This window comes from Salvelinus alpinus, chromosome 15 (genome assembly GCF_045679555.1).
Source record: "Salvelinus alpinus chromosome 15, SLU_Salpinus.1, whole genome shotgun sequence".
Taxonomy (NCBI): Eukaryota; Metazoa; Chordata; class Actinopteri; order Salmoniformes; family Salmonidae; genus Salvelinus; species Salvelinus alpinus.
Window position 1 is genome coordinate 37,899,417 of NC_092100.1, and position 26,204 is coordinate 37,925,620.

Sequence of the window (26,204 nt, forward strand, 5' to 3'; positions counted from 1 at the left end):
GAAAAATTCGAAGTTTTGAATCCGGCGTTGTTTTGCGTATCAATTCATAAACCATGTGCCATGGAATGGGTACATCGAAAATCTCTTCCCAACTATTTTGCAATTTATATGGCACAGCTGTAAGTTTTTTGGTCCTTAAATGAAATTGGTATATGTTTTTATTTATCACACTTTTCTTTAACCATTTATGTTCTTTAATATAAGGCCGACATACAAGTTCCTTACTTTTATCCCCTTCCACCTGCCTCTTCCATTTTTGTGGTAATGCTGCAATTAATTGGTTGTAATTTTGGGTAGAGCAGACATTTCCATATGTCTGTGTTAGCTGCATGTGTGACATTACTCCACCAGTCCTATTTATGATATCATTCACAAAAATTATACCTTTTTTAAACATTTCTTCGATAAATACAGTTTTTTTATCAATTACTATATTTGAATTTAACCACAAGATTTGTTGTACTATTTGTTCCGTCCTTTCAGGTGGATTAAACTGAAATTGCAACCAACTTTCTAAGGCTTGTTTAAAAAATAAAGATATTTTGGAGATTATTTCCTTTTCAAGCAACCGAAAGTGAGCAGGTGTAATCTGAATAAAGGGAAAAGGGCCCTTCTTGAACATAGGATGAGACATTCGTACCAATCTACTAGAGAACCAGTTTGGATTTAAGTATAACTTTTGTATGACTGATGCCTTTAGTGAGAGGTCTAATGCTTTAATATTTAATAATTTCTGCCCTCCGAATTCATATTCGTTATATAAATAGGCCCTTTTAATTTTATCTGGCTTGCCGTTCCAAATAAAATTGAATATTTTTTGTTCATATAATTTAAAAAGCAGGTCACTAGGTGTAGGCAAAACCATAAGCAAATAGGTAAACTGTGATATGATTAAAGAGTTAATCAGGGTGATTTTCCCACAAATAGACAGGTATTTTCCTTTCCATGGTAGCAAGATCTTATCTATTTTTGCTAACTTTCTATAAAAATTTATTGGAGTGAGATCATTTCTTTCTTTTGGGATTTGTATACCGAGTATGTCCACATCACCGTCAGACCATTTAATTGGTAAACTACATGGCAATGTAAAATGTGTATTTTTTAGTGATCCAATACGTAATATGGTACATTTATCATAATTTGGTTTTAATCCAGAGAGGATAGCAAATGTATCTAGATCCTCTAAGAGGCCGTGGAGAGATTCTAGTTGTGGTTTTAAAAGAAAACATGAATCATCAGCGTACAATGACACCTTAGTTTTTAGACCCTGGATTTCTAATCCCTTAATATTAATGTTTGATCTAATTTTAACAGCTAACATTTCGATGGCAATAATAAATAGATATGCCGATAGTGGACAACCTTGTTTTACTCCTCTAGATAGTTTAAAACTTTCTGAGATGTAGCCATTATTTACTATTTTACACCTAGGGTTACTATACATAATTTTTACCCATTTTATAAGAGATTCCCCAAAATTGAAATATTCTAGGCATTTATATATAAACTCCAGTCGTACTTTATCAAAAGCCTTTTCAAAATCAGCTATGAAAACCAGGCCTGGTGTCCCCGATATTTCATAGTGTTCTATTGTTTCCAGTACTTGCCTTATATTATCTCCAATGTATCGTCCATGTAAAAAACCTGTCTGATTAGGATGAATAATATCTGACAAAACTTTTTTTATTCTATGCGCCAAGCATTTTGCTAGGATTTTTGCATCACAACACTGAAGTGTAAGAGGTCTCCAATTTTTTAAATGGACTGGATCTTTATATATACCACTTGGGTCCTGTTTCAGTAATAATGATATCACACCTTCTTGTTGCGTGTCTGATAATCTATCATTTATATAGGAGTGGTTAAAACAAGCTAATAGTGGTCCTTTGAGTATATAAAAAAAATGTTTGTATACTTCCACTGGTATGCCATCCAGTCCTGGAGTTTTCCCATCCTTAAAGGCCCCAATTGCATCAAGTAGTTCCTCCTCTGTAATTAGGCCTTCACATGAGTCTTTCTGTACAGATGTTAATTTTACATTATTATTAGGGAAAAAATCCATACAATTAGTTTCAGTTAGTGGAGATGGAGGAGCCTGAAACGAAAATATATTCTTAAAGTACTTTACTTCCTCTTTCAAAATATCATTTGGTGAATCATGCGTGACTCCATCATTTGTAACAAGTTTTAATACGTTTTTTTTGGTAGCATTTCTATATTGAAGATTGAAAAAGAATTTGGTGCATTTTTCCCCATATTCCATCCAGTTAGCTTTATTTTTGTAATATATTACACTGGATCTTTCTTGAATAAGTTCCTCCATTTCTTTTTGTTTTTCCTCTAACTTATTCTGTGCCTCTATGGTACCGTTTTTATTGTTATCTAACTGTACTGTTAGTCCTTCAATTTCCTTTGTTAATATGGACTCTTTTGATCGAAATTGCTTTTGTTTTATAGATGAGTACTGAATTGCATGGCCTCTAAAGGCACACTTAAAAGTGTCCCATACAATATGGGGATCTGCTGTACCTATGTTATGTCTAAAAAAGTCAGTTATAAATTCTTCTGTCCTAGTTCTAAACAATTTATCATCTAGTAGGCTTTGATTAAATTTCCAATATCCTCGCCCACGTGGAAATTCTGTAAGAGTAATATATATGCCAATTATGTGATGGTCCGACCGCATTCTGTCCCCTATCAAACACTTTTTAACTTTTGGTGCCAGAGAGAATGATATAAGAAAGTAGTCAAGGCGACTAGCTTGATTAAGCCTCCGCCATGTATATCTCACTAGGTCAGGGTATTTAAGTCTCCATATATCCACTAATTCCAATATATCCATGACATTCCTGATTTCCTTAAGTGCCTGAGGGTGATAGTTTGTAGTGTGATTTCCTTTCCGGTCCATAGAGGTATTTAAGACCGTATTAAAATCTCCCACTATAATAATAGAGTCTAGTGTTGCTTGTAGAGTTGATACATTCTTATATATATTGTCAAAGAAGCTTGGATCATCATTATTCGGACCGTATAGGTTAATAAGCCATATATGTTTATTGTCCAATAACATATTTAAAATAATCCATCTACCTTGAGGATCTGTTTGGACAAGTTGCACATTTGGATCAAAGTTATTATTAATTAAAACCATCACCCCTTTTGAATTTCTTTGCCCATGGGAGAAATATATTTCGCCCCCCCAGTTCTTTTTCCACAAAACTTCATCTAAAACTGTTGAATGGGTTTCCTGTAAACAGTAGATATTATAATCCTTCTCTTTTAGCCAGGTAAATACTGATCGTCTTTTCTTATTATCTGCTAAGCCATTACAATTGTAACTGGCTATACTTATTTCACCACTTACCATAATGAGACACACCTTTCAATTATTTTTATCAAAATATATGTTTGTAAACGTCCTATTAAAAAGTAACATAATGATTGAGTGTCTATATAGTTGTACCATGACATTTGCATCTCCACTAAGCAAACCTCCAATTGGTCCCCACTATTCCACCCGCCAAAAGCCCCCATCTCGAGTTGGGTTGTCATCCCAATGCCCGGCAGACCACCCCCGACCCCCCGCATCGCACAGCCCCGGACCGACTGGGATCCATCCTTCGAAAAGTGCACACAGCACCATCCACCGAACCGAAGCAGATCCATTGCCAAATGCATTTCCATCGCCCTCACCTCGATTTTTATTACATATTGCTGTGAATCATCCTCTATAGTCCCTAACATCTTTTACTTCTTCCTTCGCAACAGTTGTGGGATACACACATACACCCACACACATTCAGCCCTTACCCCCACACAACCATAAGCTCACCCTCTCAACAATTGCACCATCCCAGAGCCCAACTCAAGATGGGTCATGATTTACAAATGTACTTGCAGTTGCAGCTGCATGAGAAGGCCTGCAAGACCGCGCAAAAAATGAGCATAAATGTAGAGATTTATTTACCATTGTCACATCCTAGATGATGGAGGTCAAATGTACACCTTCTTCCTGAAACACCCACAATACGGTCATCCATTTTGACCATGTTCCCAAGCCTCTCCATGCAGCCGATTGGTTTCGTGCCACCAGGGCCACAATAATATACCCCCTCTCTGAATGTCCGAGTGTGACCCCCTCCCCATGGGTTACTGCAGCTAGTGTTGCCAGCACTGCCACTGCCTGGGTGGGGGCACCCCACCGGAATCCCCACCGGCTAGGTACAAGGTCATCAAGGTTCTCATTAGCAGCTTTGAGAATTTCCTTGTTTATTATGCTCTCCCTTTAGGGGGCTTTGGCTTTGCAGGACCAACCCTGCCAAGCAGGCTCAGAATCTTGAGGGGGCAGTGCTGCTCTTGGTCCCTGCCTCATTTTGGCTGCATACAGACCGCATACAGCATGCACATAAAACAGTTAGGGACTTCTCCTTAGTATCTGGGCTATTCATGTGGGTGTCTAGGGTATAGGGCCATGGACCGTACCATTAAAATAGGATAATAAATAATTAGATATAATTTATTTTAAAAATGTAGTTCCCCATGATAGGACAATAAATAAATAAGACGTGTAATTCATTATAAAAGTATATCCATCATCTGAACAACATTGAAAGCCCTCTCATACCCGGCCCACAGCAATACACTGGCTCTGGGATATGCAACTATTTCATTACTCACTCACTCAACTTTTCAAACATAACAAATAAAAATAAACACACACCACACCATCCACACATACTGTGCCTTCTGTTTACTTAGTTTTTATCTTCACTATATAGAAATAGTGCTTGTGTTCAATTAGTTATATGTGAAGATTTATAGAAAAGCTATATTTTGTATTGTATTGTTACAATCAGTAACCGGGCTTGAATTGTGTTTATTTTAGACAATAGACAACGTCATTGATTGGGAGTGTAATAGTGGAACATGTAGAATTGGCACATCCATTCAAGCATCAATAAGTCCTCTATGTGGATGATTGAAATGACAGATCTAATGCGATCTATCACTGCTCTCTGGCCTGTGTCCAAAATCACTGTAAATGTAATCAAACAAATGAGTTGATTTATCAAGACTGTCAACATAGGGCAAGACACCACAGTGACCTCTAGCCTACAGTACATCATCATCGGTCCGCACTTTGCTACACTGACCTGGTCACTCAGAAGGCGCGGCAGGAGGTCTCCGTCGTAAAGTGGTACAAATCACGCATGCACACGCACACGCACACACACACGCACACGCGCACACACACACACACACACACACACACACACACACACACACACACACACACACACACACACACACACACACACACAGACACTAACACACACACACACACACACACACACACACACACACACACACACACACACACACACACACACACACACACACACACACACACACACACACACACACACACACACAGACACACAGACACTAACACACACACACACACACACACACACACACACACACACACACACACACACACACACACACACACACACACACACACACACACACACACACACACACACACACACACACACACACACACACACACACACACACACGTGCGTACACACACATGCAACCTCCCCACACATACTCACAAAGAGATTAGGGGTGGACCATGCAGCCCATCCCTCTCAGGCTAAATAATCCAATTACCCACTTCCATTTGCAGACTATAGGATAACAGTCTCCTCCATTCATTGAAGTACTTAAATCAAGTCAGTGGTGGAATTATCGTCACTTGTGCTCTTTCAATGAAATTAAACTGGCCCCCAATATGGCTGAGAGAGAAGGCTGACAGTCTATCTTGTGTAATTATCCATCTTTCACCTTCCCCCCTAGGATCTCTCTCTCTTTTAAGAGCCTCTTAACATACAGGGTGTGTTACTACCATGTTTGTAGAGAGAAACAGAGGGAGACAAAGAGGGAGGGAGATAGAGAGGGAGGTGAAAATGGCTTTGCAATAGCCAGCACGTGTAAGACCATGTCTTGGCATGTCATCCTATTACGTCAGCAGACAGTAAGTCAGCAGACAGTAAGTCAGCAGCTGTGGAACGACATGATTCAGCACTTTAGATGTGTTTCACTGGGCTTCTAAATGAACACAGACACAATCAGGGTAAACTAACACATTTCAATCACTCATAAATGTAGTACTCATGTAATAATAATGGACTTTGGAATGACTCTGTTGTCATCTTGAAAAATAAAATATTCTTAAGTCTCAATGGACTAGGTGGACATTTGAACCAAAACGTGATAGCTCCTCTCTCAGCAGTTGGCCCGTAGTTAAGGCATATTGTTGTAAACCCATTTTATCTTTCCTTCCTTCTTCATCAGTCATTCCTCAAGTATTCTTTTCAGCCCATGTCTGTTTCCACAATGCAGATCAATAAGACATAACGTAAGGAGATGTGATGTGCTCATCACTTAGACCGCTGCGCCACTGGAGGCTTCCGAGTGGTGCAGTGGTCTAAGGCACTGCATCGCAGTGCTAGAGGCATCACTACAGGCCCTTGTTCGATCCCGGGCTGTATCACAACCGGCTGTGATCAGGAGTCCCATAGGGCGGCGCACAATTGGCCCAGTGTCGTCCGGGTTAGGGGAGGGTTTGGCCGTCATTGTAAATAACAATTTGTTCTTAACTGACTCGCCTAGTTAAATAAATTAAATGATGCTGTCAAGCCCTGACCGTAGATGGCTTTGTATGTTTCTATTTTTAGTTTGGTCAGGGTGTGATGTGAGTGGGTATTCTATGTTGTATGTCTAGGTTGTCTATTTCTATGTGTTTGGCCTGGTGTGGTTCCCAATCAGAGGCAGCTGTCTATCGTTGTCTCTGATTGGGAGCCATACTTAGGTATCCTGTTTTCCATTGTGGGTTGTGGGTGGTTGTTTTCTGTTTAGTGTATGTCACCTTGCAGGACTGTTCGTTTATTGTTTTTGTTGTTTTGTTATAGTATTCGTATTCATTCAAAGTAATTATGAGTACTTACCACGCTGCACCTTGGTCTTCTCCTTCTCCTCTATACGACGATCGTTACAGATGCTGCAGTGGTGGTTATTGTGGAGCTAGGTAGTAAACCTGCTGCATTGGATCAAGCCACATACTCATCCCATTAATCAAAGACCTAATTATTTTATTTACTTTTTAGTCATTTAGCAGAAGCTCTTATCCAGAGCTCCTTACACGAGCAAGTATGGCTAAGTGCCTTGCTCAAGGGCACATCAACAGATTTTTCACCTAGTCAGCTCAGGGATTCAAACCAGCAACTTTTCAGTTACTGGCCCAATGTTCTTAACCGCTAGGCTACCTGTCGCCCAAGTTGGCTCACATTAATACTATAAACTGCTGTTGCAGGGACACAGATTACAGTGCTCTTGAAATCTTTGTTATATCAGCCTGACAATTAATGTGAACCTGAAGAGGCTATTGGTCTTCTATTGAGTTCTAGAATAAATAAGTTAAGCTGTGTCTAATTAAAGAAAGTATACCACAGGAACAGGTCATCCATCCATACAAGTCCTTTATCTCCCTGACAGGATATTTGATTGAATCTGTCATAATGGTGGGTGTAGCTGGTGTATGCAGTCAGGCGCAGGAGAGCAGAGAATTGGGAGCAACGTAACTTTACTTAGAATAATGAATGGTGCAAGGTAAAACACTACACTTGCCCAAACACAAACACACGAACATCAACTTTTACGCACGGGCAAAAAACAGCACCCGTCGAAATAACCAGTCACCAACATTACCGAACATGACACAAAACAATCCCGCACAACACCATGGGGGAAACAGAGGGTTAAATACCTGAACAATAATTATGGGAATGAAAAACAGGTGTGTAGAAACAAAGACAAAACAAACGGAAAATTTAAAGTGGCTCGGTGATGGCTAGTAGACCGGCGACGCCAACCGCCGAGCGCCGCCCGAACAAGGAGAGGAACCGACTTCGGCTGAAGTCGTGACATAACCCTTATTTTACCAGGTAAGTTGACTCATTTACAGCAATGACCTAGGGAGTAGTTACCGGGGAGAGGAATGAGCCAATTGGAAGCTGAAGATGACTAGGTGGCCATGATGGTATGAGGGCCAGATTGGGAATTTAGCTAGGACACCGGGGTTATAACCCTACTCTTAAGATAAGTGCCATAGGATTTTTAGTGACCACAGAGAGTCAGGACACCCGTTTAATGACACAGGGTAATGATCCCAATCACTGATCTTTTTTTTAGACAAGAGGAAAGAGTGCTTCCTACTGGCTCTCCAACTCCACTTCCAGCAGGATCTGGTCTTCCAGCCAGAGACCAACCAGGGCCAACCCAGCGTAGCTTCAATGGCAAGCCAGCAGTTGGATGCAGGGTGGTATGCCGCTGGCCAAAACCACCAGTGATTCTGTTCTGTTGTCTAACAGTTTAATTCAACCCTCATAAAGGTGGATTTGAGACCTGCTTGTAGAAGCTTACAGAGATCATGTAAAAGATTTAGAGCCGGTCACTTGTATGGGTATTTGTATAGCTCTCTGTCCCTGGAAGTTGTCCTGTATTTTAGAGGTATGTTAAAAACATGTAATAAACACGCTACATGACTTGTAATTGATGTTATCTAAGAAGTAGATGGTGGGTTATTCTTGACCCCGTTCATATGGTCCTACAGTTCAGTTATGGAGATGTAGCACTTCAATGTCAGACTTGATGCCGGTTTACAGTTTGTATGTTACATATGGGATGTTTGAAACACAACTTAGCGCTGAGGTATGATTTATGCATGGACTAGTGGTTGGACTTGTGATGTCACATGCTCTGGGTCCCAGAAGGGCTGGCCCAGTTCTGGGATGGAGAATGGCTGTGTGTGTGTGTGGCTATGTATGAGTGTGTGTGTGTGTGCTTGATGCTTGTGTTTCCTAGATGCTCTGGGTTGCATCCCCAGATAAATTTAGGATTCTGTCCAAGCCCCCCCCCCCCCCCCCCCCCCCGGCACAAGTTTTCTGCCTAACACTACACAGCTGATTCAAATAACCAACTCATCATCAAGCTTTGATTATTTGTTTCAGCCGTGTAGTGCTAGGGCAAAAACTAAAACTCGTACCCGGTTTGGCCCCCAGGACCGAGTTTGGAAACCCTGACCTATGAAGTCGCCAAGTTTGACAGCCTTGATACAAAATACTAGCTTCAGACCTATCCATTGTCTGAGCCTAATCTGTAACGCCCAACACAGGAGATGAGAAGCAGGTACAGGGAGTGAACCATGTAATATAGATGGACATGTAACGGAACAAGAACAGCGTCTGGAAATAAACACGACAAACAACGCTACTACAGGGAACAACACAGAGGAGCAGACATATATACAGGGGCAATCAACAAAGTGAGGGAGTCCAGGTGAGTCCAAATGAGCGCAGCTGCGCATAATGATGGTAACAGGTGCATACGATGACAGGAGCCTGGCACCCTCAGGGGGGAGCAGGCATGACATAATCAGGGAAAGGGGGGATAGCTAGTCAGTTGTACAACTGAATACCTTCAACTGAAATGTGTCTTCCACATTTAACCCAAACCCTGTGAATCAGAGAGTTGCAGGGGCTGCCTTAATCAACATCTATGTCTTCAGCACCTGGGGAACAGTGGGTTAACTGCCTTGCTCAGGGGCAGAACAACAGATTTTTACCATGTCATCTCGGGGATTCGATCCAGCAACCTTTGAGTTACTGGCCCAACACTCTAACCACTAGGCTAATCACACAGTTTAGATGTCCTCAAGCCCTACATGTCGATGGGAAGTGAAAATGAACACATCTAAAAAAGAAGTGGCCCTCAAGGGGAGACAGTATAGAGATATATCATTGAGACATCACTCAGACTACAGTCCTCCCGTGCAGACAGCCTACACTCCTTCAATGACACCATAAGTCCTTATTTCCACAGTGAGACTCCAATGAGACTGACTTCTATTGGGACCGCACTTCGAAGACGCACTTCGAGACAAGGTGTGATCATAACAACATACAGGAACTCAAGTCCTTCTGTTCACCTGACTTAGAATTCCTCACAATCAAATGTCGACCGCATTATCTACCAAGAGAATTCTCTTCGACTATAATTACAGCCGCATATATTCCCCCCCAAGCAGACACATCGATGGCCCTGAACGAACTTTATTTGACTCTATGTAAACTGGAAACCACATATCCTGAAGCTGCATTCATTGCAGCTGGGGATTTTAACAAGGCTAATCTGAAAACAAGACTCCCTAAATTCTATCAGCATATCGATTGTGCTACCAGGGCTGGTAAAACCCTGGATCATTGTTATTCTAACTTTGCAACGCATATAAGGCCCTCCCCGCCCTCCTTTCGGAAAAGTTGACCACGACTCCATTTTGTTGTTTCCAGCCTATAGACAGAAACTGAAACAGGAAGCTCCCCCTCTCAGGTCTGTTCAACGCTGGTCCGACCAATCTGATTCCACGGTTCAAGATTTCTTCGATCACGGGGATTGGGATATGTTCCGCATTGCGTCAAACAACAACATTGACGAATACGCTGATTCGGTGAGCGAGTTCATTAGCAAGTGCATTGGCGATGTCGTACCCACAGCAACTATTAAAACATTCCCCAACCAGAAACCGTGGATTGATGGCAGCATTCGAGCGAAACTGAAAGCGCGAATCACTGCTTTTAACCAGGGCAAGGTGACTGGAAACATGACCGAATACAAACAGTGTAGCTATTCCCTCCGCAAGGCAATCAAACAAGCTAAGCGTCAGTATAGAGACAAAGTAGAGTCGCAATTCAATGGCTCAGACACAAGAGGTATGTGGCAGGGTCTACAGTCAATCACGGATTACAAAAAGAAAACCAGCCCCGTCGCGGACCAGGATGTCTTGCTCCCAGACAGACTAAACAACTTCTTTGCTCGCTTTGAGGACAATACAGTGCCACTGACACGGCCCGCTACCAAAACCTGCGGACTCTCCTTCACTGCAGCCGACGTGAGTAAAACATTTAAACGGGTTAACCCTCGCAAGGCTGCAGGCCCAGACGGCATCCCCAGCCGCGTCCTCAGAGCATGCGCAGACCAGCTGGCTGGTGTGTTTACGGACATATTCAATCAATCCTTATCCCAGTCTGCTGTTCCCAAATGCTTCAAGAGGGCCACCATTGTTCCTGTTCCCAAGAAAGCTAAGGTAACTGAGCTAAATGACTACCGCCCCGTAGCACTCACTTCCATCATCATGAAGTGCTTTGAGAGACAAGTCAAGGACCATATCACCTCCACCCTACCTGACACCCTAGACCCACTCCAATTTGCTTACCGCCCCAATAGGTCCACAGACGACGCAGTCGCAACCACACTGCCCTAACCCATCTGGACAAGAGGAATACCTATGTGAGAATACTGTTCATCGACTACAGCTCAGCATTTAACACCATAGTACCCTCCAAACTCGTCATCAAGCTCGAGACCCTGGGTCTCGACCTCGCCCTGTGCAACTGGGTACTGGACTTCCTGACGGGCCGCCCCCCAGGTGGTGAGGGTAGGTAACAACATCTCCACCGCGCTGATCCTCAACACTGGGGCCCCACAAGGGTGCGTTCTGAGCCCTCTCCTGTACTCCCTGTTCACCCACGACTGCGTGGCCATGCACGCCTCCAACTCAATCATCAAGTTTGCAGACGACACTACAGTGGTAGGCTTGATTACCAACAACGACGAGACGGCCTACAGGGAGGAGGTGAGGGCCCTCGGAGTGTGGTGTCAGGAAAATAACCTCACACTCAACGTCACCAAAACAAAGGAGATGATTGTGGACTTCAGGAAACAGCAGAGGGAGCACCCCCCTATCCACATCGACGGGACAGTAGTGGAGAGGGTAGAAAGTTTTAAGTTCCTCGGCGTACACATCACGGACAAACTGAATTGGTCCACCCACACAGACAGCGTGGTGAAGAAGGCGCAGCAGCGCCTCTTCAACCTCAGGAGGCTGAAGAAATTCAGCTTGTCACCAAAAGCACTCACAAACTTTTACAGATGCACAATCGAGAGCATCCTGTCGGGCTGTATCACCGCCTGGTACGGCAATTGCTCCGCCCACAACCGTAAGGCTCTCCAGAGGGTAGTGAGGTCTGCACAACGCATCACCGGGGGCAAACTACCTGCCCTCCAGGACACCTACACCACCCGATGTCACAGGAAGGCCATAAAGATCATCAAGGACAACAACCACCCGAGCCCCTGCCTGTTCACCCCGCTATCACCCAGAAGGCGAGGTCAGTACAGGTGCATCAAAGCAGGGACCGAGAGACTGAAAAACAGCTTCTATCTCAAGGCCATCAGACTGTTAAACAGCCACCACTAACATTGAGATGCTGCTGCCATACATGTAAAAAATGTATCACTAGCCACTTTAAACAATGCCACTTAATATAATGTTTACATACCCTACATTACTCATCTCATATGTATATACTGTACTCTATACCATCTACTGCATCTTGCCTATGCCGTTCTGTACCATCACTCATTCATATATCTTTATGTACATATTCTTCATCCCTTTACACTTGTGTGTATAAGGTAGCTGTTGTGAAATTGTTAGGTTAGATTACTCTTTGGTTATTACGGCATTGTCGGAACTAGAAGCACAAGCATTTCGCTACACTCGCATTAACATCTGCTAACCATGTGTATGTGACAAATACAATTTGATTTGATTTGATTTGACACCAGTGAGAGTCCAGTGAGATTCAATCAGACAGGTGAAATCTTCAGTATGTCACACCTCACAGTGATTAATGGGATCCATGTGAATAATGGAGGGAGGAGCTCCAGCTTTGTATCCTCATGTCAAAGCAGCCACTGCTGCCAACTCAGATGTACGTCTCCACCCCATGTGTTTCCTGGTGTGGTCATGTATTATTCATCCCATCTAAGTATCATTTTATGTTAGTCTTCTTTTTTTATTAAACCAGGGTGGAGGGGTTCTGTGGGGACAGACATACTTAGACTTTGGTATTTTCCTCCCTGCCTTGCTGTTACATGGCCTTTACACATTTTTTTATTGTTTGGACAGAGCTGGTTCCGATATGCTTCTAAGTGTTTAACTCTTTCCAGTCCCACTCCTAAACTGACATAGTTGAATGATCAGGGACCAGAACTGAAGGGACTTCCAACTACACTCTCTCAGATAATGTACCCTTATTCACTACCTCATTTCAAGTCACAATGTTGCATTTATTGTTGCATGTCCACATACCCAAGCAGATATTATGATACTGTAGTGAGACTGATATAGAGGTTAGCTCACCGAGGTGACGTACTGGATGTCCCTACAGAGTTTGGTCTCTCTGGGGAAGTCTGCAAGGTCCAGGAAGTTATCCACCTGCACCTGGCCAATGATGTCGTGGCGGGAGAAGCGGTCAAAGTCGTAGACGCTGAAGTGCAGTTTGCGTGTGGGCAGCTCAGTGTAGGCCACAGGGAACAGGAAGACCTCATCGAACACAGGGTTGAGGGTCTTGCGGTGCACCTTGGTCTGGTGCTTGGTCTTGCGGTCGGGGAGCAGGTAGATCTTGACGTAAGGGTCAGAGGTTCCTGAGAAATCCTTGGCCGGTAAATCCTGGGCCTTGTGGATCTTGATGATGAGCTGCTCCAGGTCACAGTCGAACTTGAGGATGAAATGTATGCGGCCGCAGCTGTCCGTCTTCCTGCCGTCGTCCGTGTCCACAGAGCGTTGCTTATAGAGCTCGGGTTTGATCCGGCCCAGAGTGGCCAGGGACTCCTGTCTCTGGAACTGGCCAATGTTGAAGTCTGGGTTGGATAGGTTCATTTGGCGGCGGATGGAGTTGTGCCTACAAGAGGGTAGAGAAACCAGTTATCATTAGCTATAGACACAATGCAACATGGTTAGTTGAATTGACTTGTTCATTTTTTCTGTGTTGTGGGACTGACCGGACAGAGGAGGTGGGCTCAGTGATCTGGCGCTGCACGCGGGTGATGTGGCGGACATGGTTCTCCTTGAGCTTGGATTGGGCCTCCAGGGGGATGTCTGGGGATGTGTGGCTGATCTTCATGATTGCCTCTGGGACTAACAGGCCTGGAGGCTCCTTGACACAGTCTTCACTGTACTCATTCTCCACCCCATCCACCTCCATCATGACTGGCTGCTGGTCCCCCTGGCCATCCTTCAGGCCGTTGGGGAGGCCACGGTCGCGCCATGGCACCCAGCACAGCTTCCACGAGACAAAAAGTGAGACCCCGAAAAGGGCTAGGCCACAGGTGGTCACCACCAGAGACAGCAGGCTCACTGACACATCTGCATAGACAGACCCAGGGAGAGAAACAAGTTAGCAGGGAACTGTGGGACGATATATTTTGTATTGATAGCAAGATATTATAATATGCTATCAACTTTTCTTTCAGTCTCTCCCAATGTGCTGCTCAAATTGATATTGTACAAACATTAGTATTAGTATGACAGACGTGACAATTGTTTCCATTAGCAAAGGAAGAGAAACTCATCAGATAGGTAGCATTGTTCAGTTCAATCAACATGAACTCATCAGTAAGTGCTCTCATCTCAAATATCCACTCACAGATAGTAAAAGGGAAGTGGTTGGTGTCTGGAATAGCCTGGTGTGTTCCACCGGAATATGTTATGTTTCTCAGAAAGTGCATCTCACTATCTGATGAATGAGCTCACTCTGTCTCCATGTCTCCTCTCCAATCCCCAGTCATTACGAATCAGAACATGCAGACACAGAGAGGGCTTTTAGTCCACAGTGAATAAGCCCTTGTCAGAGTGTCCTGCCACTAGCTTCCCATCAGATCTACTGTCTACATTGTCTGTACCTGGACCATGTGTCCTCTCGACTTTCCTGTCATTATCTAGACCAGTGGAGGGAAATGGGTTATTCCTCCCACCAATCCATCCTGGTTGGGCTTTACCCATGAGAAGATGTGGAATCCACAGGCTCATTGGGCTGGCCCACATACTGCACTGGAAACCAGCTGGGTCTTTTGCGCTAAGCCACAGAGATAGATGGCATGCCCAGACATTATGGCACTTCATTTTAGTGGTGACACATTTTTTGAGGATTCACTCATTTAGTTATCTGCTATTTTGACAACCTTTGGTACATCTCAACGTGGCTGTTCTAAAAAGCTAAAATAAATTAAAGATAAAATATCAAAGACACTATATGAGTTTGGAAGCAGAATACCTCTTGCCCATGTTCATTGAATGCATGGAATGATAGACATTGTGACTGTGTGTGTTGTCCCACCAAACTCCCAGCCCTGCTGGGACAACTGCACTTCCTATCCTAAAACTGACAAAGTGCCATCAACACAATGAGCTCTAAACACCACTCACTTTAATTGATTCTGCAGCTCAATCAATTACAAACAGGACACATGTCTAAAGTTTAAACTTTCTCAAAGCAACACTGTCTGACAAGTTTAATTAGCATTGGCTTATTTACTTTAATTATCAATATTGTATCATTCAAACACCCAGCAACCACCCAAAACTGCACTGCCACTCCCACACACATGCATATCCACACACACACACACACACACACAACCTAAATGTGTAAACATGCTGATTTGTGCGAATTTTTAAATTATCTTTGCATTGTTATTTATAATTGTATATCCAGTATGTATAGGCCTATGCATATTCAATGTGCTGTGTAGGTGATATAATGCAGTGGTTCCCAAATTGTGGGTCGGGACCCACTTGTGGGTTTTGGCAAGGGTCCAGGTAGGTCGCAAGGATGACATTGGCATCATTTTCAAGCTAGCTACACACAGCCTGGTCCAGGCCAATTGATGCAAGCCTCTGAATAAGTAATGAGTGACCCACATTATCGAAGGCTTTAGACAGGTCAATAAAAAGGGCCGCACGGTGTTTCTTCTTATTCCAAAAATTAAGAAGATTATTAAAACCAAAGAAGTAGCAGAGATGGTGTTATGACCTGGTCTGGAACCGGGCTGGTGTATAGTTGAAAAGGATCTAAGTTAAGTACTGAATCTAGGATTTTTGCTAGGCAACAGAGTTTGGAAATGGGCCGATATTTATTTCAATCACACAGGTCCCCACCTTTAAAAACATGTATATTTTTTAGTTATTCTTTGGTCTGTGTATGTTTTTTTAACCGTTATGTTGGGTTGCGACTCAAAACACACCTCAATTGGTAGGTCACACAAAAAAAGGCTGTCCAAGCATGCATGAAAAATAAATTAGTTGTACTGTAGCTGCTAAACTATTTAATTAGTTTTAGACTTTTTATGGAATCACACGTTACAATACAATATTTTATAAATGATGTGTGCAGAAAACACAGTCAAATGTAAAGGCGCCAACTGTCTTGGTAAATAACAGCAGCATAGCATAGATTTTTTTAACAATGCAAATGTTTAAATAGATCTCCTGGCAAGGATGTTATGTCACTTTTGAAGTGAACCAAACTGCTCAATTTAATTTGACAATGTCTAACTATCTCTTTAATGAATTAATTGTACAAAACATGACAAACGAGGGTTGCTGTGGGCCAAAGTTGTCTGATGATCAAGCTAGGGGTGTGAAAGCTTAAACATTTAAAATAAATTGGGATTGTTAACGTTTAGAAAAAACCTCTAACCTCCCAAAAATTGTTCTGTTTGTTTTCCCCATACAACAGGTCCCGATCATCATCATCATAAAGGGAAAATGTTTTATTTAACCTAACGCAACAATGATGTAACGTAAGTAGGTGCAGATACTGTATGCATCTTTCAAATGATTTGCCACGGATATAAAATGCTCTGCACATCATTGTCGTTAACAGTTGGAAAAATGGCAGAGAGTGAGACAGGGAAGCGACAGCAGCGAAGTCTTGTATGGCAAGTTAAATGAGTAGGTAGGGAAATGCAAACTTTGCGAGGTCGAATTGAGCTCAAATGACAGTACAGGTGCAATGCTTAACAATCTGAAAGAGAGGCACCATGAGACACAAACCGTTGCTGGCAGCAGCACAGGCCCCCAACAACAGATATTAGACTGGCTCTTCAAATAAAATGTATGTGCCACATGCTTCCTAAACAACAGGTGTAGACTAACAGTGAAAGGCTTACGGGCCCTTCCCAACAATGCAGAGAAAAAATATAAATAATAGAAAAATAATAACACAAGGAAAAGATACACAATGAGTAACGATAACTTGGCTATATACACGGGGTACCACTACCGAGTCAAAGTCCAGGGGAACGAGGTAATTGAGGTAGATACTGTATGTACATATAGGTAGGGGCATAGTGACTAGGCAACAGGATAGATAAAACAGTAGCAGCTGTGTATGTGATGAGTCAATAGTTAGTGCAAAAAGGGTCATTGCAGATACTGTAGTTCACACGAAAGAAGTGCGATAAGGGATTGAGAAAATCACAGCACTGATTACAGAAATTATTGCAGTTGATATGCAGCCATTGTCAATGGTAAAGGATGTTGGCTTCAATGCCTTGATGGCATATCTAGAACCAGACTACAAGATGCCAGGTCTAAAAACTGTGATGGTCGAATGGAAAAGTTGTACAATGATTGCTCTGCAAGTACAAAACACGAGCTCTCAAACACCCCATACGTGAAGTTAACAACAGATTGTTTGACGTCTATGAACACGCTGTCATACATCACTGCAACGAGCCATCACATTGACGAGAAGTGGGACATGAAGTCCCATGTACTGACCTCTGAGAGCATGGAGGAGAGGCACACAGCAGAGAACCTAAAAAATGGCATTAACTACCATCATTGCTGAGTGGGTGGGGGACAGCAGTAAGGTGAGCGCCGTCTGGTAGCCAGGACTGCGGTAGATTGAACTGCATCACCCCCTAGCGGTCAAATGCAGGACCATATGTGCATTGTGAATTCTCATGTAATTTTATGTTTTTTTTTCTTATAGTTTAAACGACAAAAAATTGCTGTTTAAACATTTAGAACATTTTTACATTTGTCACATCCCGAGATCAAACAAATATTTCACAGGAATGATTGGTGTTGATCTTCAAAAAGAGAGCAAGAAGTTGAAGGATGGATTAAAGATGAAAAGGCATCGTAAGAGCCATCTAGCTCACCTAAAAGCCACGTGTAGTTGCACACGCGATAGAAGAGCACAATAGCTACTGCTGTTTTTTTACCATGCTGTGCGACGCTCCTCAGACCAGCTCGGCAACAAAAACAATAACAACGGCGGTGGGGCGGCCAGTAGTGCGGATTCCATCTTTAAATCTAAAGATGTGATACGCATGATAATCCAGTCACATACGGTACTGACATATCAAACAGGTGTCATCTTCATCCTCTCTTTCATCACGATTTCTCCTGTCAGGCACGAACACAAGCGTGTTCCAAAAGCATGCATGATGTATGATGACTTATTGATGGTGTGTGTGTGTGTGTGTGTGTGTGTCTGTGTGTTGAGGTGGCCTCCTGCTGAACCAAATGGATCACAGACGTGTCTCCACAGCAGGACACCACTCAGTGTGGGGAATACACATCATTGTGACCTCTAGCATACGTGCTGCTGCTGATTGCAAAATGATTTGGTGTTCGCCCCTTCACATGCATGCTGAATCAAACCCATTCACCTATTGTATTCAGTGATTACCAAAGGAGCAATCAAGCTGACAAACCTCTGATTTAATCTTGACATTTTGTTAAGGATGTGTTGGATAGACGCTATGGAAATGAAGAAGAGTGAGAACCACTGTGCAGGTTCACGTGGGACATACAGTACTAAAGCAGATGAGCTCTTATGTATTTAGTGTACACTGTATTGTGATGTTCTGTTTTGTGGCGTAGAAGATGGCATTGCAGTGGATAGCTGCCGTCTTACGGGCTCCTGACCAACTCTGCTATTTTCTTTATATATTTTTTTACTCTGATCGTAACTTTTTTTGTACACCATATTTTCGCCATCAATTCCTATGACCGAAAACAGTTTCTGGACACCAGAAGAGCGATCACCAACCTCGATATGGATGAAGATTTGTAATCTCCCTGTTGAGACTACGTCGGCGACTGAATAAACCGCCCACATTAGCGCTTTTCTCAGGACAAGGAAAATAAATTGTTGGACAAAAGGATAATATGAACTAAGCTTGTCCAAATGGACAAGCAAAAAAAAAAATCGCCCAAAAAGATATCTTCCTAACAATTAATCTGATCAATTGGATCAAAGTGTCCTAAGGATGCTTGTTGACACCTCACACCCGGTCATACGTTTTTTATGCAGCAGAGAACTTTCTGTATCAACCAAAGGAATGTCTTAGCCTCCAGAAGACTTTTGCCGCCCAAAGAATCTAACGTCCAAAAAGTGAACACTGGAACAATATTCCTAACATCAGAATGTGGGGAATGGTCAGTGGGGACCTAAAGAATAATCATGTCATATTGTTTTTCATTTTGTGATGTCATTAGTAAGGTTATAAAGGGAATACTGTAACTTGAAAAGTATTTACACTACAGGTACAGTGGTTCCTCCTTTAAAAGTTGCGTCATACTGCGGCACACCTTGTGGGCTGCTGCAGCATTCTGTGGCACGTTATCTATTTGTCAGCCATTTTTTCTGTTAATGCAAGTTATTGCTAGTTTGACCACCAGAGGGCAACTTTGAGAAGCATTTGATAATCTTCCGTATTGGCATTACCAGAGAATTTAAAACCTTTTTTGTAATAACATTGTATATGGGATTGATTTTAAGAAATGTTGCTTAATTAATTAGATTAATATTATGGTGTTTCTATTCCGAGAAACATGAAGAACTAAACAGAAGGGTTTCTGTTAGGATGGAATGGAAAATATGGAGCTGTACAACGTGACCTAGGCTACAGCATGAGGATTGGAGGATTCTAAATTGTTTGCCATCATTAGACAACTTTGTTCCAATATTTCTGTAAATCAGTGATATTTATTCCCATAGTAATTCATTATGAATCCATAACTAAATCAACATCTGCATTTTGAAAGAGTATTTTTATCATTATTTAATTAATGAACGCATAAAGAAGCTGACGAAGAAATACCGTACTGTACAGTATATGCTTTTACATTTGCATAATAAAGCATTTAAGCATTGAATACATTGCAAGTTGAGGGATTTTCACGACAGTAGTCGGGCTATAAAAAGTCTATTGTCCTGCTAATAGGAAACATTTGCATAATGGGCTGCACCTGCTACAGTTGTGAAGACACAGCATCTTGTTTACATGCTTTATTATAATCACAATGTCACACATTATTTGTATCTAACTTTCCAATTACTTTTAGAGTTTGGGATTTACAAATGTGCGCTTTTCATTATTAGTTACATTGTTTTAGTTTGAACGTGCAGACTTTTTTCCTTTAAATTATTGTTTTATGTAGGATGCTACATTTTTGCCCAGTTGCAATTGTAAGCAGGCCTAATAAAGAAAATCCTACTTCTATTAGGCTGTTAAGCATCATAGCCCTCCTCAGCCAGTTAAGTTATTTTATATAGGTCTAGTCTCTGAAGAAATAGACTCCAATAAAGACCTCTTGTTGTTTGTAAAGTCAAATTAATTATTTAATTAATATTATCTCGTATTATCTCTATCTATGTGTAACAAGCCGTCACATCTTGTCAGTCAACTAGGGACCTTTGTCTCATGTAAGTGTGTATGTGTATTCTGTGTAATTATTTAGTTAGCTAGAAAATAAATAATAAAACCAATTTGTGTAGTACTGAATAATGCTCAAGGCTGTGGTTTTTGCGGATCCAAGAAGGTTGTGACCGTTCAGATTATGAGACTGATATGAAGTAATGATTAGTAAGTGACTGTTATCGATATATAACTTATACACTACCGTTCAAAAGTTTGGGGTCACTTAGACATTTCCTTGTTTCTGAAAGAAAAGCAAACATTTTTGTCCATTAAAAGAACATCAAATTGATCAGAAATACAGTGTAGACATTGTTAATGTTGTAAATGACTATTGTAGCTGGAAACGTCAGATTTTTTATGGAATATCTACATAGGCGTACAGAGGCCTATTATCAGCAACCATCACTCCTGTTTTCCAATGGCACGTTGTGTTAGCTAATCCATGTTTAAAAGGCTAATTGATCATTAGAAAACCCTTTTGCAATTACGATATGTTAGCACAGCTGAAAACTGTTGTCCTGATTAAAGAAGCAATAACATTCTTTAGACTAGTTGAGTGTCTGGAGCATCAGCATTTGTTGGTTCGATTATAGGCTCAAAATGGCTAGAAATAAATAACTTTCTAGTACCCGCAAAACACCAGTCTCAACGTCAACAGTGAAGAGGCGACTCCGGGATGCTGGCCTTCTTAGGCAGAGTTCCTCTGTCCCGTGTCTGTGTTCATTTGCCCATCTTAATCTTTTCTTTTTATTAGCCAGTCTGAGATATGGCTTTTTCTTTGCAACTCTGCCTCGAAGGCCAGCATCCCGGAGTCTCCTCTTCACTGTTGATGTTGAGACTAGTGTTTTGCGGGTACTATTTAATGAAGCTGCCAGGTGAGGATTTGTGAGGCGTCTGTTTCTCAAACTAGACACTCAAATGTACTTGTCCTCTTGCTGAGTTGTGCACCGGGGCCTCCCACTCCTCTTTCTATTTTGGTTAGAGCCAGTTTGCGCTGTTCTGTGAAGGGAGTAGTACACAGCGTTGTATGAGATCTTCAGTTTCTTGGCAATTTCTCGCATGGAATAGCCTTCATTTCTCAGAACAAGAATAGACTGACGAGTTTCAGAAGATATGTAATTATTTCTGGCCATTTTGAGCCTGTAATCAAACTCCTAAATGCTGATGCTCCAGATACTCAACTAGTCTAAAGAAGGCCAGCTTTATTGCTTCTTTAATCAGAACAACAGTTTTCAGCTGTGCTAACATAATTACAAAAGGGTTTTCTAATGATAAATTAGCCTTTAAAACGCTAAACTTGGATTAGCTAACACAACGTGCCATTGGAACACAGGACTTATGGTTGCTGATAATGGGCCTCTTTACGCCTATGTAGATATTGCATTAAAAAATCTGCCGTTTCATGTTACAATAGTCATTTTCAACATTAACAATGTCTACACTGTATTTCTGATCAATTTGATGTTATTTTAATGGACAAAAAATGAGCTTTTCTTTACAAAGCAAGGACATTTCTAAGTGACCCCCACACTTTTGAACGGTAGTGTATATTTTCCAGAGTTTAATTTGGGAGATGGTAACTCGTTAAACAACTCATTTCGTGGTGCCCCTAATCCTAATGAGTTAATTGTTACGTGGTTAATTGAATCGAGTAACAATTAAACATAGTTAGTGGATTATATAAATAACAGTCATCAAATTAATGAAAGTAAAGTCACGACAGTGTGAACGTGGTTTCTCAACAATGAAGAGGATCAAAACAGATTTGCCATCCAGTCTGACCATCCAGTCATCCACAACTGCAAAGGCTCATGTTCCTGTGGTGGAGGGTCCTCCCATGGAAGACTTTACAGCTGCCGCAGCTGCCCAAAGATAGTGGTCTTCAAGTCTGAGAAAACGTAGACCAGGGTTCAACCCCGGGTTGTCCAGACAACAGTGACAGAGGGGAGACGAACTGGAGGAGGACTGATCACACACACCCACACGTGTCTATGTATCTCCGTCTATGTCTGCCTGCCTGCTAGAATGATATACAGGAAAGTGATCCTCATTTAAAGCAGTAAGTAGGTATACACCATGTCTGACTTCCTTAGTAAGTCTTATAAGTACTGTACATACTGTACTGTCATGCATCATTCATGAGTAAAGTATATTTTATATAATTTAACTTGGTGGGTAGTTGTGTGTTATTCATCAACATGTGGACTTGAACTTCATTGTGTGAGTCATTGTGTTGTGTGACATTTTGATCTCTGCGTTTTAGAGATGCATCTCTTTATCTATGTATGTTGCTATTGTGAGGTTAACAGACATCAAGCAGCTTTAATTAGCCTGGCATAGGTTGTCATATACGGTAATTAATCAATTCTACCCCTCAAGGGAAAATGTAAATGAATTCACTGATTAACTTATGCACTTTATTGTATGCAGATTCAGTTTGTTATAGTTCCCATATTGTTGGAGAGTCAGGAAATGTCCACTGTTATTAAAATAACAATAAGGATCAAATCGCATCTGTCAATAATATTTTTTTTACTACAACAGAATTTTCAGTTTCGGACAAGTATTTTTAGCTATTGAACAAGTAAAAAATAAGTTCCACCCAGCGATCTGCTCCCCACATCTGGTACAGGTACCTCCGCCACACTCCCCTCTCTCCCTAGCCTTTGCTCGCCTCCAGCACACACACACACACACATTCACACACACCGCAGACTTTGCACTGACCTGAATTTTATGAAGGCTAATTAACTTGTGAAGCTTATTATGTGAGCTCACTCAGAAACACTTTAATTAACTAGCATAGACCTAGTATTATTTGATTTTGTCTCAGACTTTTATAGCCTACTGGACTTGAGAGCTACTCTCTTATGTTGTTGGGGCGAGTGACTCTTTGAACTTACAATGCCTAGCCCCAAGTAGTTTTTTTATCTATCTATTTATCTATCTATCTGTTACACGGTCTCTTGACCTCCCATACTATTTTAACCCCCTCTAGCTGGATTTGCATTCATATTACCTGATGAAAGTGCTGTACAATTTGATCTTGTTGCCATCTGATGCACATTCTAATGTCATAAATAATCAACACTGCATAGCTCTCCCTGTCCTCTGCCGTGCCCTAATTGTATTACTGCTGGTGATATCTGGAAATGTACACCTTGGCCCGTCGTACTGTTGTCGGATGATTTCTGCTTCACTGATTTCTTCTCTCGTAAAAGCCTAGGTTTTTTTCACGTTAACACTAGAAGCTTATTATCTAAAATGTAGCAATTGAATGTGTGGGTTCACAGCTCCAATCCAGATGTGTTTTGTCATTACTGAGACATGGTTAAGAAAGACTGTTCTGAACACTGATGTTAACCTTTCTGGTTATAACCTTTGACTGCAAGACAGATCTTCCAAAGGTGGTGGGATGGCAATCTTTACCAATGAACACCTTCAGTACTCGGTTGTCTCCATCAAGTCTGTCCCCAAACTATTTGATTTGCTGGTTTTAAGCATTAAGCTTTCAAATAGCTCTTTGCTGACTGTTGCTGGGTGTTTTCAAACTCCATCAGCACCGGCCTGTACCCTACCAGTCCTAAGCTCTCTCCCCTTATACTAAGTCTGAATTCACCCTGCTTTGTGAACTAAACTGTGATATGTTTAAACCATCCGACCAAGTCTTAAAACAATGTGACTTCCTAAAGCTCTCTCAGATTATTATCAATCCCACAAGGTATGACTGCAAATACCCAGGAAAGGCTACTCTCCTCGATGTTATCCTCACAAATAATCCTGAAAGGTATCAGTCTGGTGTTTTCTGTAATGCTCTTAGTGATCATTGTTTTACGTCCTGTGTTCGTAATGGCTGCTCAGTGAAACGACCTGTCCTGTTTTGTCATAAACGCTTGCTGAAAAACTTGAATGAGCAAGCCTTCCTTCATCACCTGGCCTCTGTAAATTGGGATAGATTCAGTTTGATCCCCTCTGTTGAAGATGCTTATGCTTCTTTTTAAAATATTTCCAGTGGTATTGTTAACAAGCACGGCCCCATAAGGAAAATGTCAATTAAAAACAGTTTCAGTGCCTGATTTGACGGGGATCTGGCAGAGTTACTCCACCTCAAAAACACCATTTGGCGAAACACTTGGCACACAAATACTCAGGCTGACTGTCTGTCATTCAGGTAAATGAGAAGTAAGTGCACTCAGGCTATCCCGAAGGCCAGCGTTAGTTACTTTAAGGAGCAGTTCTCTCTCTGTGGGTCTAACACCAAGAAGTTCTGGAAAACGGTGAAAGACCTGGAGAATAAACCCTGCTCACAGCTGCCCATGTCCCTTAAGGTTGATGATGTGGTTGTTACTAACAAGGAGCACATGGCTGAGCTCTTTAATCACCACTTCATTAAGTCAGGATTCCTATCTGACTCAGCCATCACTCGTTGCCTGTCCAACACTTCCTCATCTCCCAGCCCTTATAATGCATCTAGCCCTGATGCTCCTCCCTCTTTTTTCACTGCCCCGCTACACAGCTTCTCCCTGCAGGCGGCGGTTACTGAATCTGAGGTGCTAAAGGAGCTCTTTAAACTTGAACCCCAAAAAAACATCTGGGTGAGATGGTTTAGATCCTTTCTTCTTTTAAGGTTGCTGCCCCTATCATCGCCGAGCCTATCTCTCAACAATTTAAACTGTCTCTCCTCTCTGGGGAGGTTCCCATTGATTGGAAGGAAGCCACGGTGAGTGCTTTATTTAAAGGGGAGATCAAGCTGACCCTAATTGTTATAGGCCAATTCATGTCTTGCCCTATTTATCAAATGTGTTGGAAAAACTTGGCAATATTCAACTGACTGGCTGACTTGATGTCTATAGTATTCTCACTGGCACGCAATCTGGTTTCCGCTCAGGTTACAGATGTGTAACTGTAACCTTACATGTTCTAAATTATGTCACCACTGCCCTTGATTCTAAGCAATGTTGTTTTGCTATTTTGATACGGTAGACCAACTACCTCTCAAAGATTTCAATGTGTAAAGTCAGAACATATGATGTCTCAGCTACCAAGGGAGTACCCAAGGCTCAATCATAGGCCCCAAGCTCTTCTCAATTCACATCAACAACATAGCTCAGGCAGTAGGAATGTTCTCTCATCCATTTATATACAGATTATATAGTTTTATACTCAGCTGGCCCCTCCCCGGATGTTGTGTTAAACGCTCTACAACAAAGCTTTCTTAGTGTCCAACAAGGTTTCTCTGCCCTTAACCTTCTTTTGAACCTCTGAGGATGTAGAGCTTGAGGTAGTCACCTCATACAAGTACTTGGGAGTATGGCTAGAGAGTACACTGTCCTTCTTTCAGCACATACAGTATCCAAGCTGCAGGCTAAGGTTAAATCTAGACTTGGTTTCCTCAATTGTAATCGCTCCACTTTCACCCCAGCTGCCAAACTAACCCTGATTCAGATGACCATCCTAACCAGAGATGTAATCCTACACAGATGTCATTTATAGATCGGCAGGTAAGGGTGCTCTCG

General features: G+C 42.0%; 1 protein-coding gene across 1 annotated transcript in view; it reads right to left on the reverse strand.

The window, feature by feature from the left end:
* Nucleotides 1–26,204, reverse strand: part of LOC139540019 (synaptotagmin-9-like) — a 55,625-nt gene that overhangs the window by 13,440 nt on the left and 15,981 nt on the right. Inside the window, exons 2-3 of the mRNA XM_071343507.1 lie at nt 13,972–14,335; nt 13,331–13,871 (exon numbers count right to left, since the gene is read on the reverse strand). Coding sequence (XP_071199608.1) covers nt 13,331–13,871; nt 13,972–14,335 — 905 coding nt within the window. The remainder of the gene's footprint in view (nt 1–13,330; nt 13,872–13,971; nt 14,336–26,204) is intronic.